The 17,841-nt window shown below is 40.1% G+C and overlaps 1 protein-coding gene across 2 annotated transcripts in view; it reads left to right on the top strand.

Annotated features, from left to right (window-relative positions):
- Positions 1 to 17,841, top strand: part of GABRG3 (gamma-aminobutyric acid type A receptor subunit gamma3) — a 612,638-nt gene that overhangs the window by 581,555 nt on the left and 13,242 nt on the right. For both annotated transcript variants that reach the window (XM_084976193.1, XM_021098602.2), the window contains exon 7: positions 13,310 to 13,462. In XM_084976193.1, the coding sequence (XP_084832319.1) occupies positions 13,310 to 13,462 (153 nt within the window). The remainder of the gene's footprint in view (positions 1 to 13,309; positions 13,463 to 17,841) is intronic.

Below are 17,841 nucleotides of genomic sequence, written 5' to 3'. Positions count from 1 at the left end.
ATAGCAAGTGCTAAAAGAGTCCTGCTGGGGCTAAAAGTCAAACAACTCTCCCCACCCTGTGCCAAAGTGCCCTGGAGACCTTGTTCCTGTCTTCACCCTAGCAAGCCCTTCACACCACACTCCTCCTCGTTCCCTCCTGTACCCACCTGGTTAAATTTAAGTTCTTTAGCCTTGAGGAGTTCCTGTAGTTTACACAATTTCATTTTCTACAAAAACCATGAACATTTTTGGCAGGACTCAGCTTTAAGAGGTCCACACTGGTTCTGGCCTAGGACCTATTTGGAGGGTAACTGCCTGGGTGGGGAGTTAATTCTTTAATTAGAAGTCCCCCAGAGGGCCAGGCGCTTAAGTTGTTAATGTCCATTCAGAAGATACAGCATCCAGCTCACCTGAAGATTTCGGTCTGACTTTCCTTTTCTGGTTTAATCAACACCAAATCTAAGAAAATGCAGGCAGGCATGTTTCCCAAGATAACTAAATGTTTACCTGCCATGTCTATCTTCTTTCACTATATAGTAAAATGTTCTTAGCCCAGTAGGTCATCAGTTAGACAACCTAGGCAGCATTTCCTGATGTCCAATGATACACCCTTTTTTTTGGTTCTATTTCTATTGGTTGTCACTGAAGACGCTTCAGTGCAAGAAGTAATTCCTTACAGATCCCAACTTTCCCTAGACAGTAACCTTGTTCTTTGGAGGTTGCTCCCTTTTCCACCCTGCTCTTCACAACTCATTGACAGAGGAGAATGAGAATGCTTGCTGCCAGCTCTTCACTGTTGTGGTCTGCACATGGGTTGGAAAATAATTTGTAGACTCAGAGTGGGGTGAAGAGAAGGACAAATTTATTGAGATAAGAAATGTTGCCAGCAAAGTGGGCCAGCTTCCCCATAATCAGGGAGAGCTGACCCCAAGCACATGATCACATCTGTTTTTATAGCCCAGGGACAAAGGAGAGAAGAGTGGTCTTACAATGCACTTGCTGCTTTTGGGGGCATATGACTTTCCTATAGGGGTGGGAGAGGAGCAGGCCAAATACCTTTACTAATATGGGACAGTAGGGAATAGGCCAGGTTGCCAAAGTTGGGGGAGGGGTCTCAAGAATTTCATAACAGTGAGACTGGTGGGGTGATGAGGGTCTGGTAATTTTTATCCCAGCCAGAGGCTCTGTAAGTTTATCTCCTTAGAAAAGCTTTGGGAGTTCCCATCGTGGCTCAGCGGAAACGAATCTGACTAGGAACCATGAGGTTGTGAGTTCAATCTCTGGCCTCGCTCAGCGGGTTGAGGATCCAGTGTTGCCGTGAGCTGTGGTGTAGGTTGCAGATGCGGCCCAGATCCTGCATTGCTGTGGCTGTGGCATAGGCCAGCAGCTGTAGCTCTGATTAGACCCCTAGCCTGGGAACCTATATATGGCCCTAAAAAGACAAAAGACAAAAAAAAAAAAAAAAAAAAAAAAAAAAGAAGAAGAAGAAAAGCTTTGAAGTCTCACATTCACCTGTTACCCTTCCCTGTCATCTCTTCATAGCACGCTTGCTTCATTCTTACACCTGTCTCTGTGGCCATTGAAGAGGTCTAAGATCAGCATCATGTCCCAGTGGATTTACTAGTCTACCTTCTCCTTTTGATTTGCTCTCCAACAAGAGGAGACTGATTCAGCTTATCAGAAAACTGCAGTTATTACAGCAGGAGTCCCCTTGGAAGTGCCTTTCTCATACCTCTTTGCCATGCTCCACTGCCCACAAGGTCTCGATAGAAAATCCATGCGGTCTCAGCCCCACCGTGCTCTGGGTGACACACCAGCCCTAGCTCCTCACTGTAGCCCACATCATTGATCCATTGATGCTCTGGGGGGGGGGGTCACCCTTCTTAGAATGTCTACAAACTGTTATTTGGTCAACCTGCTTACTCCTCTGGAGGAAGTAAAGAACATAATTCAAAAAGGTACACCAGTTTAAGGAAAAGCTTGCCCTGAAGTAATCATCACAAGGACATTTAGAAGGTACTTTTTTTTGTCTTTTACTTCAAAAACATGGCAGTGTTATCAGTTTACATACTTTAAAATTTTATTCTTCATTATTCTTATATATCAATGCTACCATTATTTCCTTCTTCAATTTTTTTAAGCAGTATCTCATATGACTTGTGTGATTGTTACCAAGTACAAGCTTATACTGCTTGCTATACGACAGACAAGTAAATAAACTGAGCCTGTTTTGGCTTAGCGGGTTAAGAACCTGACTAGTAGCCATGAAGATGTGGGTTCAATCCCTGGCCTCACTCAGGGGGTTAATGACCTGGTATTGCTGCAAGCAGCAGCATCGTTCCTAGTTGCAGCTCAGATCCTGTGTTGCTGTAACTGTGGTGTAGTCCAGCAAGGTGCGGCTCTGATTCGACTCCTGGCCTGGGAACTTCCATATGCCACAGGTACAGCCCTAAAAAGAAAAAAAAAAAATAGTGAAACAACAACAACAACAAAAAGATTTGGTATTGACTACTAAGTGTCCTTCCAAAAGGTTCTGAAGATGGTGTGAGGTTGGTGTTACTGATGCCTAGAACATGATCAGGTAGTTAAGCCTATGACCTAGGTTGATTCTCTGCACCAACTGACAGTTTTGGGCTATTTAATGGGGGAAGTTGAGTCTGGGGTAGACAGAGCTGTTGTGCTCAGATGCCCATCCTAGTCTCTTCCTAGCACAGGTTTTCTTTTCTTTTCTTTTCTTTTTTTTGCTTTTTAGAGCCGCACCCACGGCATATGGAGGTTCCCAGCCTAGGAGTAGAATCAGAGCTACAGCTGCTGGCCTACCCCACAGCCACAGCAACGCAGGATCTGAGCCGCATCTGTGACCCACACCACAGCTCACGGCAACACTGGATCCTTAATTCACTGCACAAGCCAGGGTTTGAACCTGCCACCTCATGCTTCCTAGTCGGATTCGTTTCCACTGCGCCACAATGGTAACTCCAGGTTTTCTTTTTCTTTATCCTATTTTTATTATACTGAAGGCCAGGATGTTTCCTAGGGAATGAATTTTCAAAATAACACATGGATTCAATGGAAAGATGTTTGTTTTATAATTTGTTTAGCTAGAGTAAAACAACTATTTGGTTAAGATGGATATTTATATTGTTCTTTGTATTGATGAAAAAAAACCACGGGCAAAAAATATATCTGTGCATTTACTTTTGCATATAAAGGCTGATCACATCTGCTGTTCGAAGTGTCTTTCATCAGTGAAGATCTGTGTCCTTCAATTCACAAACTATTCAATGGTCTAAAGAAAAAAGGGTAATTTGTAATGAATAGGAAGACTGTGAAAGAATGAGTTATTTTTAACAAGGAGAATGCTTAGAATAAATGCCTGGGAAAAATAATTGTATAAAAATCCTGTATGACCCTTTATGTGTTTTTAGGGGGTGTGAGTGTAGAGTGAAATCAAATGTAACAATATCATAATGGTGGTTTGTTTCACTTTCATTTCTGAATATTTTTCCTTTTCATTCTAAATTAGTTGTGCATATTCCACATATTTCAAGATATTGTTATTTTTAAAAACTTATAAATAACTGGAAAATATATTTTTAAAAAGGATAGGGGTTCCTACTATGGTGCAACAAGACTGGCTGCATCTCTGCTGAGCCAGGATGCAGGTTCGATCCCTGGATCTGATCCCTGGCCTGGGAACTCCATGTGCCTGGGGACAGTCAAAAAAGAAAAAATAATTTTAAAAATAATTTTTTTAAAAAAATTTTAGGGCCCCACCCTCGGCATATGGAGGTTCCCAGGCTAGGGGTCTAGCCGCCAGCCTACGCCAGAGCCACAGCAAGGCAGGATCCAAGCCTCGTCTGCCACCTACACCACAGCTCGCAGCAACGCCAGGTCCTTAAACCACTGAGCGAGGCCAGGGATTGAACCCGCAACCTCATGGTTCCTAGTCGGATTCATTTCCCCTGCGCCACAAGGGGAACTCCAAAAATAATCTTATTAACATCTTGGTAAATACGTTCTAGAGTTCTGAGGACTTTTTAACATAAAACATACTCTTCTTCATATAATAAATTTGTTGTCACATTGAAAAAGAATCCAAAGTGGAGAAAAGTACAAAAGACCACCACAGCCCCATAGCCAGACAGATCAGGATCCAGTCCACCTACAGGCAGGCCAGCACCAGCTTTGGGACATCGTGGGGCCCTCAGCCAGCTCTGTCAGAAGTTGGCCCCATCCACCAGCATATCAACACCACCTCTGGGACCCTCAGTGCTCTGAAGCCAGGATCTGGCTCTGTCCACTAGCAGACCAGCAGTAGCCCCAGGCTGTGGGCCAAGACCCTCCCCACCAGCAGGCTGACACCAGCTGTGATCACCTTAGACCCCTCAGCCAGCTGCCGTAGGAGCCGACCCCCTTCACCGGTGGGCAGAAACCAGTTTGGTTTTTTGTTTGTTTGTTTGTAAAGAAGCAGTATAGCACAGTATCTAAGGGCACAGCCACGGAAACTGTACCGTGTAGATTTCAGCTCGGGTTACCTCTTTGTGTCTATCTTCCTCATCTATGAAATGGGAATAATCATATATATATATGTGTATACACACACACACACACACACACACACACACACACACCTTATGGCTGTTGGGAGGAATGGATAAGTTCGTAAATGTAAAGCCTTCAGAACATGGGCTAGCAGCTGTCAGCTCGTGTTAGCAGAGTTTTAAACTATGCTAATGTTGCAGACACCATGTGCACCTTTGGTGTTTTTAGGAATGAGGACAGAAAGAAATTCATCGTTTATATCTCATTTCTTCTCTAAGGGTTACAAGCTTAATTAATGCCCATGCTCATGACTTATCAAATATTCTCAGAAGGATTCCTGCTTCTTACTTGGAAATAAACCTTTCCAAGAGAATAATAGCTATGTAGCAGAAGGGAGTTGGTTTTTGAAAACAAATAAAAGACTAATCCTCAGATTACAGTTGAATATTTTTTTTCTGTATGAGTGTTCCTCTCACTATTGACTGGGTTGTTCATAGTCAGGAATTTATTCTATCTCCCTAAATTCCCACCTTTTCTGGAGGCATATTCTCCATTAAGTCCCACCTTTCAATTTGAAATCCTAAAAATCTGCCTAGCTTGCTCTACGATCTCATTATTTTTATTTTAGGATATACGCATTTGTTGTATCAAGTTAAGATGGGGGGGCAAAATCTATAGTACCACATATGATCTCCTGATCTGCATAAATAATATCACCAAATGTCTATTATTTTTTTTAACATTTTCAGGCATTTAGCAAATACAGATAATGTTGGTTAAAAAAAATAACAACCCATGAATCTTACAATAAGGGAGAATGAAAAGGTGAAAGATGACCTTAGATTTAGCCTGGGGAAGCTATTGGATCAAAATAAGAGCCTGTTTCTAAATTTGAAACAGGTGGTAGAAGCAGATTAGAATGTTTGTCCCTAGAGAACTGATGTCAATCACAATTCTGTGCTGGAAACAGAGATTCTCTTTTCCAAAGCAAGCCCCACCAATCTTCCTGAAATATCCCCTGCAGACAGATCATGAGGAGTGCCTTGAAGCTGCTTTTTAGAGTTTCAAAATCAGTCACCTCAAAGCCATGCTAAACTTTCACCGCTGATGTAATGAGTTCTGTCCAAAAGAGGCTCATTCTTCTGTGATCTATTTAAGTCAGGCTTCCTAACCAAGAGTTCAGCTCTTACCCTGAATTTGAAGAGATTCCTTCAGCCGTGGAAAATTCCAAAGTCTTAGGACACAAGATATGAACAGATGTATTCAAAGTAAAATATGCATATTAAACATCCCAGCTCAGCTCTCCTCATCTGCATTCCTCAGGCATTTATGGCTGTGTCCAAGTTCTGTTTGGACTGGTAGTGTAAAAGCACCTTGAGTACCTGGGGATATAACTTAAGTTATATCTCTGATTTCCTATAATGGAGTCAACACCACATAAGAGAATATAGTGTGATAGTATATTGAGAAAATGCCAACTTTTAGAAAATGATACTTATTGTATGACCTTAGTCTAATGCATGCTGAAGCCTAAGACATTGACCTTAGAGATCCTTGAGCTATAGGACCCCAGGAACAAGGTGAGGTGACACAATCACCAGAAACAGAGTACTCTACAATAAATGCCAAGCTCAAGGTAGGGGGAAGGCCTGACTTGTATTTAATAAATATTGGGTGGGTAAGGTAAATTAAGCTAATCAAATTTGGCACAAAGCCCAAATCAGAATCACTGATAATTTTCACTAAGTTCATTTTCATTCAACAGTCACTCTCAATAACATTTTCATTTAGTTAAAAATACTCTCTAGGAGTTCCTTTGTGGCTCAGGGGGTTAAGGATCCAACATTGTCACTGCTATGGCTCCAGTCACCGTTGTGGTGTGGGTTCAGTCCCCGGCCTGGGAACTTCCACATGTCGCAAGTGAAGCCAAAAACTAAAAAATAAAAAAAAAACTTTCTAAATTACATTTTGATTTATTCTTTGATTGATAGGGTGCTTTTTAATTGCCTTTTAATTTTAAGATTATTATTGATTGAAATGCAATTATAAGAAATAACATGGAGGAGTTGCCCTGGTGGCTCAGTGGAAAACGAATCTGACTAGTATCCATGAGGACACAGGTTGATCCCTGACCTCACGCAGTGGGTTAGTGATCCGGTGTTGCCATGAGCTGTGGTGTAGGTTGCAGACGTGGCTCTGATCCTGCACTGCTATGGCTATGCAATAGGATAGCAGCTACAGCTCCTATTCAATCCCTAGCCTGGGAACCTCCACATGCCATGGGTGCGGTCCTAAATAGACAAAAGACAAAAAAAAAAAAAAAAAAAAAAAAAAAAAAAAATTCTTTGTTTGCAATCACTAGAGACAAAGAAATAGATTTCCCAATTGGCCAGGAGTAGATTACATCATCATTATTGGAAAGGGTGAGAGACAGTGGTTGACAGCCTCGCCAGGACTAAATGAAGTGGGGGAGAGCAGTTTTCCATAGGAAAGAATGAGGGTTAGACAAATTGTATACCTCTACTACACTAAAAGTTTTTATTCATAAATAAATAAATTATAAAAGCATTTGTCTAAGCCCAAATTAAAAGACATTTGATTCTTTATTGCTGACTCATGCTATTTTAAAAATTAAATTACAAAGATAATAAATTAATTTTGCTAAATTAAATTTAATAAATCAATGTAATAAACTAATAAATTAAATTTAATGAAATTAAATTACAATTTAATAAATTAAATTAAAATTTGTAAGTTAAAGTTACAAAGACAAGAAGTTATTGTATGCTCCACACCTAGGTCCCTCTGTTAACATCTTTTTCAATCTCTACAGTACATCAGTCAAAACAATCCAACCAATATTTATATTAAATAAACTTCAATTCTTCAGATTTCATTAGATTTTTCTTCTTCATAATATCAGTTTTCTATTTAAGCATCCCATCCAGGACCCTACATTATAGTCATCATATCTATTTAGACTTCCTGGGCTGTGAAAGTTTGTCAGAATTTCTTTCTTTTTTTTTTTTTAAATGTCAACCTAAATTAGAAATAAATCCCAGAAAAGAATTAGGATGGTCTTGAAATAAGGGGACAACTTTATTGTTCACAAGATTTGTAAACTGGGGGTACATAGTCTTGGGCTGTAACCAAAAGTACAAGTCCTGGGGAAGTAAAGGGAGAGTGAGGATTTTAAAGGCAAAGACCACAGAAACCACAGCTGGCAAGTTCATAAAGGGATTTAGGGAGCTTCACAGCTTGCAGCTTATGGTCAGGGGACTTAAACCCTGGCAGAGTCCAAAGTTCATGTGTATTCAGTTTGTGGTTTTTCTGATAACACAGAGACTGAATCCCAGGTCTGTCATGACTGCCTGGCTCCATTTTATTTTGGGTCCCTGTTAGCCACACTGGGCCCATTGTCTATGTTATTTCCTCGGGGGAATTTTATGTTAGTCTCACTTTCCGCTCCTTTTGATCAAAAACTGCTACAGTCAACATGGATGATCAATTTGTACAATGTTCTATTTCCCAACTTGTTAGAGTGGTGTGATGACCTGTTGTGGATTCATCTTTTCCCACGGAGAGCCCTGGGGCTTATGGAAACTTTGCCAGTTGAGCAAAGTGGGCCATTCAGGTGGGGTTTGTCAAGCAGTTGTTTACAAGTCTATTGGGCTTTTGGGACAGAAGTCAACTGCTACCTGCCTGCAGTCATCAGCCAATTTGGTGTCAAGGGTCTGACGATTTGGGGACAGAATTTTGTGAGTTGGAGATGCATCTTGGGCACCAAAGAAATGGAGATATCCATGACACTGAGTAAATAAAGATTTATAACAGTATTCTCTGGGAACAGTGGAAATTATAGAAGATCTTGCAGGTCTTTAGCCTTGAGGGAATTTTATGTATCTTATTAATCTTATGGAACACAATATTAGCTTAATAAATCTTTATTTCATAAATATGTATTGACCGTCCACTCTGTACCATTGTCCTAAAAAGTAGTAACACACATGCTTTCCTGAAAAGTCTTCAGTGCTTTCATATATCTTTCCTTACTTTAGATCGGGCGGGGGAGCAATCACAAAAATGAACAATTGGCAAGAGGAAAATTGTTCTTATAATTCTCCAGGCCCAAGATGACTTTTTTACCTTGATAAATTAAAGAGAAGCTTCTCACTCCTTCCCCAACTGTTTCCATTCCATCTTCCCCTGGGAAGTAAGCATCTGACACATTCCAGGGTGGACTCTGGTGACCTTTATGTATTCTAGAGTCACTCATCCCTGTTATAAGAACCAATTAGAAACCCAAGTATCTCAGAGTTTCTCAGTGGCTCACTAGGGTTAGGGATCCAGCTTTGTCACTACTGTGGCTTAGGTTGCTGCTGTGGCATGGGTTCAATCCCTAGCCTGGGAACTTATGCATGCCATGGGCACAGCTTGGGTGGGGGGTAGGGGGTAGAGAAGAAACCTAAGTCTCTGGTTTGGAAAGAACTAACCACAAAAAGCTAAATCTATTTCAGTCTAGTTTGTGAATTGCATTAGGAGAGCTGCACATTGATCAGGGCAAACATCTATAACACCTCAGAGAAGGAAGGAAAACCTCCAAGAAGCGTGAACCTGGAGCTGAGACTTCACAGCTGCGTTGGAGCTGGCTGGGTCCCCAAGGGAGTGTCTGTATGTAGAACCATGCTTGCAAAGGGGGAACTCAGAGAAAGAAAAACATTTCTTTTTCAGTCAAGAGTCCTAGAACTACTGTATATAGCCCAGAGAATTCTACCCAATATTCTGTGATAATCTCTGTGGGAAAAGAATCTGAAAGAGAATGGATGCGTGTATGTGTATCACTGAATTACTTATTGTACAGCAGACATTATCAAAACATTGTAAATCAACTATACTTCAATAAAACTTTTAAAAACATGTTTTAAAAAGAGTCCTAGAACTAATGGCATATGTAATCTAGAAAAAGACTTGGCCTATCTGAGAAATGTTCTAGCCACATGTTTTCAGAAATAGGGAAGAGCTTTTGCCTCCTATGAAGACATGTTTTACCTCAGGCTTAGACAAACAGGTATATAAAGAAACATGAGATGTATCTGAAAATGAGAACCCTGCTGCCTCTTCCTTCTAATTTGGAATAACTGAAATATTAGATTTGTGTTGGTCTATGTGTGGCAGTGGAGCTGGAACCCACGATTCCTCTTGCCACTGCATCTCCATGGGTTGTGGGGCACTCAGGAGCTACTTTTGGAGTAGGTCTCAGAACCTCACCAAGAGCCACCTGAGTTATAGAATCAGATCCCAGAATGTGGCCCTGACAGCCCCTTCTCCCTTCCACACCTGACTGTGCAACATCCAGGCAGACCTCTGAGTTCTTCATATCCTGAACACAGGATATGGGGAACCGGTTCACCTCAGGGTGGGGCAAAGTAGATGGATTTGCTGAAATGAATCGTGTGTCTGCTCTAGAGTTATCCCTCTGTTTAGCTTACTGAGGAATCTACAATGGTGGTGGAAGAAATTATGCAACTCTTTGCATATTCCATTGAGGTGGTGTTCATAACTGCTAGGGTGACTTGTTATATTTTGTTTTTCAGTCTGCTGCTTGTTTCTGCTTGGCTTTTTATTGAAATTTTATGTAAAAATTAATAGACATTAAATATCACACATAATTCAGTAATATTTCCCCAGGAAATGATGTAACCTGATATTCATATTACTTAGAAAAATACTTTTGTGTTTTTGATTACTTCAGGGTAATCATTCTGATTCCTTTGTTACCAAAATACTAATTTGCTAAAAATTTTAAATGTTTCTTGGGAAATGATCTCAAAATTGATGTTTCTATTCGCCATTCTGCACATTGCCAGGGCAGAACACTACATCCTGCAAAAAATGTTCTAATTTATTGAAAGGCATAGTTTTTATAAGGGCTTAATATAATCTCCTTGTCAATTTTTTTTTCTTTTTATGGCCACCCTGCACATATGGAATTTCCCAGGTTAGGGCTTGAATCAGAGTTACAGCTGAGGCCTTTGCCACAGCCACAGCAACACCGGATCTGAGCCACATCTGCAAACTATGCCACAACTTGTGGTAATGCTGCATGTTTAACCCACTGGTTAAGCAAGGCCAGGATTGGAAATGCATCCTCACAGAGATTATGTCTCATCCTTAACTCACGGAGCCACAATGAGAACTCCCTCCCTCTCAATATTTTTAAGTAAAAATGGAACTTTCATGATGGATGATCTTTGCATTCAACAAATGGTAATTGACTGCTTATCAAGTAACATTGATAAATAAGACATATTCTATAAACCAAATTGCTGATTAGTTTTAAGATAGATATTATATTAGTAATTATAGAGATAAATTAATCACAGCTGTCAGGAGCAGGTAAGGAAGACTTCCTGGTAAACTAAGCTGGGTTTAGTGGGAACTGTCTTGATGTAGGTGAAAAAAAAAGAAGAGCATCCTAGGAAGAAAAGAAGGGATGCAGCAGCTGATGGGGAGGGATCTCAGCATAGCTGAGGACCTGGGGAGGACTCACTGCCCTAGAGTACAAAGAATACAGGGCGAGGAGTTCCCGTTGTGCTCTACGGGTTAAGAACGTGACATAGTGTCCATGAGGATGCACACTCCATCCCTGGCCTTGCTCAGTGGGTTAAGGATCTGGCATTATCCCAAGCTGTGGCGGAGTTGCAGATGCTGTAGGCTGGCCACTGAAGCTCCAATTCAACCCCTACTCGGGAACTTCTATAGGCCATGGGTGTGGCCATAAAAAAAAAGTGGGGGGGGAATACAGGGCAAGGATGGTGTAGACTGTCGGGGAGGGGGAAATTCCCCCTTCCATTCCTCTTGAGTACTTACAGCTGGACTAATAACAAAATTGACACAAGACAGATTAACAGGAGAAAAATAACCTAATTTTAATTCATGGGGCATGGAAGTCTCATAGAAATGAGACACAAGAAGTGGCCAAACAGGCAGCTTTTATACTTTTTAGACAAAAAAAAATTTATGAGGAATTCACAGGGCAAAGAAGTTAGGCTTTGAATGTTTAATTAGGAAGTCATCTAAATAGAGTTTGGGCTTAGAGTAGTAAATTAAAGAAGTAACAAAGTTTGTTTTACAGCCTTATTGGCGATCATGATGTCCTTCTATGTCTGTATGCAGGGAGTGCACCTTTCACTTGAGAGATTTTTTCCTGCTTTCAGAGAAAGAGAGGAGGGTCCCTCTTGTGTTGGCCTTTTCTTAAGTATTTTTTTTTTTTTTGTCTTTTTATGGCCACTCGCATAGCATATGGAGGGTCCCAGACTAGGGGTCCAGTCGGAGCTGTAGGTGCCGGCCTACAGCACAGCAACAGCAACACCAAATCTGAGCCGCGTCTGCAACCGACACCACAGCCCAAGGCAATGCTGGATCTTTAACCCACTGAGCGAGGCCAGGGATGGAACCTTCATGCTCATGGATGCTAGTCAGATTCGTTTCCACTGAGCCATGATGGGAACTCCAAGTCATTTTAATTCAAAATAATTAATAAGCCATAGAGTCACATTTTAGGGTGGCCTACCCTAAGTCCCAACAAGACCATAATAAAGTTGTGACAATTGTACAGGGGTATCGAGACACTGATGAAGGATTATTAGGAAAGGGACATAATAATATCTGTGTTCTAGAAAGATGCTCTTGGTGGCAGGATATAGAATGGTCTGGATGAAGACAGCTGTTAGGAGACTATCTGGGGATGATGATAGATGGTACCCAGGTTAGGTAGGAAGAGGGAGAGCAATACAGGAATATAAGAAGGGAAAATGACTCAGAGATGGCATCGTGGTTTCCTCCTTGAGTAAATGAAAGGAGGACCTAAACAAAGACCAGGTATTGGTGTGACCAACTTCATAGTTCAGTGCTGGTCATCGTGAATTTCAGGTGCCAGAAGGTTGAATCCTGCAGGCTAAAGGATGGAGGTCAAATGGGAGGAGAGGGAGAGACGCAATTTCAGCAGAAGTTCACCTAGAAAGGCATGCGTGGAGATGATTTTGGATTAAAATGTACAGTGTTTTAAGCATGCACCCTCTCCCAGCCCCTTGTGAAATCTTATGAAATTTCCAGTAACATCTGTATTGACACAAACTCCTCTTTGTTGTGGCTTTGCATTAATGAGGAGGGAGCAGAATGTCATAAAACAATTTCTTCTGTTTGGTTTCTGGGTTGGCGCAGCCTAAGTGCCAGAGTCATGAACAGATAAGAGAAATATAAAAATATTAAATAAAGTAGAGTAAAATATTGATAAGCTTAAATTCATACTACAAAAATAGAGGTTTGTTACACAAGCTTAGATATAAAAATTTATATATAGCTTTGTTACTATTGAAAAAGCAAAACGATAATGGATTTGCTTGAAGGTTGAGTTTGTTATTTGTTACCCTGAATTTTGAACATGCAACATACAGATGGACACAAGCAATAATACCTCATTGAGAAATGGTCTGCCATGAAAAAAATATGTGCATGTCTATCTCCTCTATTAATTAATATGCATCTTTTTGTGTCTTTTACAGTAAATGCCTTGCATGGTCATAGATACTATAAAAATTAAGTTCAAGAGTATCAGAATGTTGACTCTTTTCCCAGTTTGATATAGCTGTACTTGTGTATTTTTATCCAAGTTTTTTATTTAGCAAAATAAGTTATAAATTATTTCCTTGAGTTATTTTCAACACAAGAAAGTTAATTTTAATTAATTTTTAAAGTGTTAATTTTTGACAATACTTTCTTACAGGTGACTATGTTGTCATGACTATATATTTTGAACTGAGTAGAAGAATGGGATACTTCACTATTCAAACATACATTCCCTGTATACTAACTGTGGTTTTATCCTGGGTGTCATTTTGGATCAAAAAAGATGCTACGCCAGCAAGAACAGCACTAGGTGAGTTTGAAAAAAACTCGCCAGTTTGTGTAATTGTAACATAGAAATATTCATAAAATACTTTCATTGAAGAATACTTAGTATAAATGTAACTGATCAGGAGTTCCCGTGGTGGCGCAGTGGTTAATGAATCCGACTAGGAACCATGAGGTTGCGGGTTCGGTCCCTGCCCTTGCTCAGTGGGTTAAGGATCCGGTGTTGCCACGAGCTGTGGTGTAGGTCACAGATGTGGCTCGGATCCCCCATTGCTGTGGCTCTGGCGTGGGCCAGTGACTACAGCTCTGATTCGACCCCTGGCCTGGGAACCTCCATATACCGCGGGATCGGCCCAAGAAATGGCAAAAAAGACAAAAAATAAATAAATAAATAAATAAATGTAACTGATCAATTTGAGGGCTACTTGAACCATGCTTATTTTAAATAGACAAGTTGGATTATTCTTCCTGATAAGAGAATTCCATGTGTGCCACTTAAATTGAGGTTAGAGATCAGAATAAATCCATCACATCATCAGATACCATGCTCTAAGGATGATGTCATCATGAAAATGTAGTCATATCTTGGAACCTGCCACACTCAAAAGTCTCATCATGTCCGTATAAGGGAATAGATCCTACCACACACCTTTGAGGACTGATGACACAAATCAATAAAACAGTCTCTCAGTAAAAGAAGTTCTGCTTAACCATGGCAACTTAACAAGCAAACAAGAAAATGATATTCTCTTTAGCTGTAATTTACACGTTAAAGCTCAAAGTCTTTTCATGAATTTTTGTCTACCCCCTAAAGTCTTCTTACTAAAACATTAAATTTCAGTGGTTTTAAAATGATTGCAGCACGTTTTATGTCAGCTTTTCTTTATGATAGGAATTTTCCCTAATATTCAATATTTTGATTTGTAAATACAGGTAATGTAAAATATAGAAATTGTTTCCCCTCCCCAAAATTTCTTTTTTTTTTTTTCCTTCTTTTGGTCTTTTTGCCTTTTCTAGGGCTGCTTCCCATGGCACATGGAGGTTCCCAGGCTAGGGGTCTAATCGGAGCTGTAGCTGACAGCCTACGCCAGAGGCAACAAGGGATCCAAGCCGCATCTGGGACCTGCATACATCACAGCTCACGGCAGCGCTGGATCCTTAACCCACTGAGCAAGGCCTGGGATTGAACCTGCAACCTCATGTTTCCTAGTTGGATTCGTTAACCACTGCGCCATGACAGGAACTCCTCCCCTCCCCAAAATTTCTGAAAATGATCTGTCTCAGTTTAAAAATCTTTGCAAAGTCGCTCTCGTATTGCATTTCATCTTTTCTGTGTTTTTTAATTTTTTATTTGTTTGTTTAACAGCAAAGTACTGTTTGAACAATATAAAGTAGGTAGTGTATAATAAAGAAGTTGTTTCCCCTCTCCCCAAAATTTCTTTCCGAGAAGATGGAGCTGCCTCAATTTTAAAATCTCTGCAAAGTTTCTCTTATATTGCATTCATCTTTTCTATGTTTTTTTTTTTTTTCCCACTGTACAGCAAGGGGGTCAGGTTATCCTTACATGTATACATTACAATTACAGTTTTCCCCCACCCTTTCTTCTGTTGCAACATGAGTATCTAGACATAGTTCTCAATGCTATTCAGCAGGATCTCCTTGTAAATCTATTCTAAGTTGTGTCTGATAATTGTTGCTTGTGTAACAACAAAGTTCTATTTAAACAATATAAAGTAGACTTTAATACCCTCTGCCAATATTAGCTTTGCATGCTTATAGAAAATACACGATAGAATTAGTAAATCAGCTGGCAAGACATAACACAAATTTCAGAATTATTCCTGGGGTTATGACCTTACAATTACAAATGCCAGGTGTCATAGCGAACGTGACTTTAAAGATCAGCTTCAAAACAAGGTTACTTGTAGTTATGTTTGCACAACTCGAGACTATGAAAGTCCTATCAGCGTAGACACTGTGACATTAAGAGGACAGAGATATTAGAAATACACAGTGCTAGCTGATAATAGATTTATAGACCAGAAGAGTGGAGAAATGTCATTAACATTAGGATGATTAGTTGAGACACCAGAAAGGCTGTGCCTAACAAAAATGGGGTACTCCAGACCTCCTTTAAATAAAGCTTAAACGAGGCCATGATAAGATCAAGGAGAACCACCAGTAAATTAGCTATTTATCATAAGAAAGCAGTCAGCATTCTTTTAAAAAAAGATAACATAGTCTATACTTGGTATAATGTATCATCCACAATATTGAGTATATAGTAAAAAAAATTACTTTGACTTTCTAAGAGGCAGGTCAATGTGACCCATGATCAAGAGAAAAAAAAAAAAAGAGTCAACATCAAAATGCAACTCTAATGTTAAATTAAAGACCTGGGCTTTAAAGTAGCTATTGTAACAATGTCTAAGGATTTAAAAGAAAATAGAACTTAATGAATGAACATATGGATAATCTCAGCAGATAAACTCTATTAAAAAGGAAATTCGGAGTTCCCGTCGTGGCGCAGTGGAAACGAATTCGACTAGGAACCATGAGGTTGTGGTTTCTATTCCTGGCCTTGCTCAGTGGGTTAAGGATCACAGTGTTGCCATGAGCTGTGGTGTAGGTTGAAGACGCAGCTCGGATCTAGTGGCTCTGGTGTAGGCTGGCAGCTACAGCTCCAATTAGACCCCTAGCCTGGGAACTTCCATATGCTGTGAGTGTGGCCCTAAAAAAAGACAAAAGAAAAAAAGAAAAAAAGAAAAAAAAAGGAAATTGTATAATGGAATGTATAGTAAGTAGCTTAATTGAAAAGATCACTAAATGGGCTTAAGAGCATACTGAGGATGGCAGAGGAAAAAGTTCATGTATAACTGAAGAACATCACATAAAATTTATCTAATCTGAAGAAGAGAGGAATAAAAAAGATTGAAAAAAAATGAACAAGGCCTCAGTGATTTGTGGGACAATATGAAGATATATAACTTACCTGCAACTGTAGTCCCAAAATGAAAATAGAAAAAGAATGAGATAAAAAAGTTTTGAAGAAATTAGGTAAAAATCCTCACATTTGGTGAATTTACTTACAGATTCTGTAGGCATGGCATGGTCACCGAATTTTTTAAAAAGTTAAATTGGACATTTAGGAGTTCCCATCGTGGCTCATCGGAAACGAATCTGACTCGCATCCATGAGGACACAGGTTCAATCCCTGGCCTCACTCAGTGGGTTGAGGATCTGGCATTGCTGTGAGCTGTGGTGTAGGTCACAGACACAGCTCAGATATGGCATTGCTGTGGCTGTGGCATAGGCTGGCAGCTGTAGCCCCAATTAGATCCCTAGCCTGGGAACCTCCATATGCCATGGGTGTGGCCCTAAAAAAATGTTTTTAAATAAATTGGACATTTATTACAAAATCTTTTTTTACAAATATACACCTGCCACCTGTGTAGACTTTTCAAGTTTACAATGCATTTTTACATGAAGCATCACAACTTTCCCACCTATAATAAGGAGGGCGTGGCATTCTATTTTCACTGGCCTGATGAAAGAAACTGATTCAAAGCAGTTAAGTGACTTCACATGACCCAGTGTTGAAGAATGCCCAGAGCAAGGCTGAAGGCTTTGACTTCTAGGTCAATATACTTTACACTGGCCAAGCTGTTTGTGCTGTGCTGTTTGACTCTCTCAATTGGTCCTTGCTGATTGCCAGGCTAGTGAGGCACTAAAAGAAGCTGTGATGCTACTGCAAAGGTAGGAACCTATGTGCATTCATCTTGTAATGTCTACCTGATCCTTGAGTAGTACCGTTAGGCACGTATTATAATTTATAGTATTCCCATTGATGCACAGAGGTGGTGAGTGTTAAAGTCCATGTTGTGATTCTGGGAATGTGATTCCATGTCATTAGCCCGCCTGTCTGACAGCTCTAGCAGGTTCTAGCAGGAACTCATCTAGGGGAGAGCCAACCTTCACTTGTTTCACATAATAATCATTTTCGTAGACTCCATTCCTTTTTCATTGCTTTTTCTTCTAAAATATCCATCACTTGTGTGTACCTTTCCGAAATCTTTTCCACAGTCTTGGATTAGATCTTTAGTGTTGACCCACATGTATGAAATAAAGTCAGACCAATCCTGAGTATGGTTAATTAAGCAATTAATCAATGAATCAATGCACTCCATACAAAGCATTCTTTGAAATGCCTAAAACACTAGGCACAGTGCTAGGTGACAGGCAGGCAAAGATGAGCAAGATAACAGTTTTGCTTTTAAAGATCACACAATCTGTTCCAGGAGACCAGAATGCCAAGACATGCATAATTCACTGTGATAATGTAAAAAATGAGGTCCCCAGAAAGGATAGTGAAGATGTGCACATCATCAGCTCTGTCTGGGGCGC

This window comes from Sus scrofa, chromosome 1, assembly GCF_054392235.1.
Source record: "Sus scrofa isolate SSC_HxYL_T2T_F1_AM1 chromosome 1, Sscrofa_HxYL_maternal_Yorkshire_Landrace_v2.0, whole genome shotgun sequence".
NCBI lineage: Eukaryota > Metazoa > Chordata > Mammalia > Artiodactyla > Suidae > Sus > Sus scrofa.
Note: the sequence above shows the minus strand (reverse complement) of the source record. Positions and strands in the feature narration are given on the sequence as shown.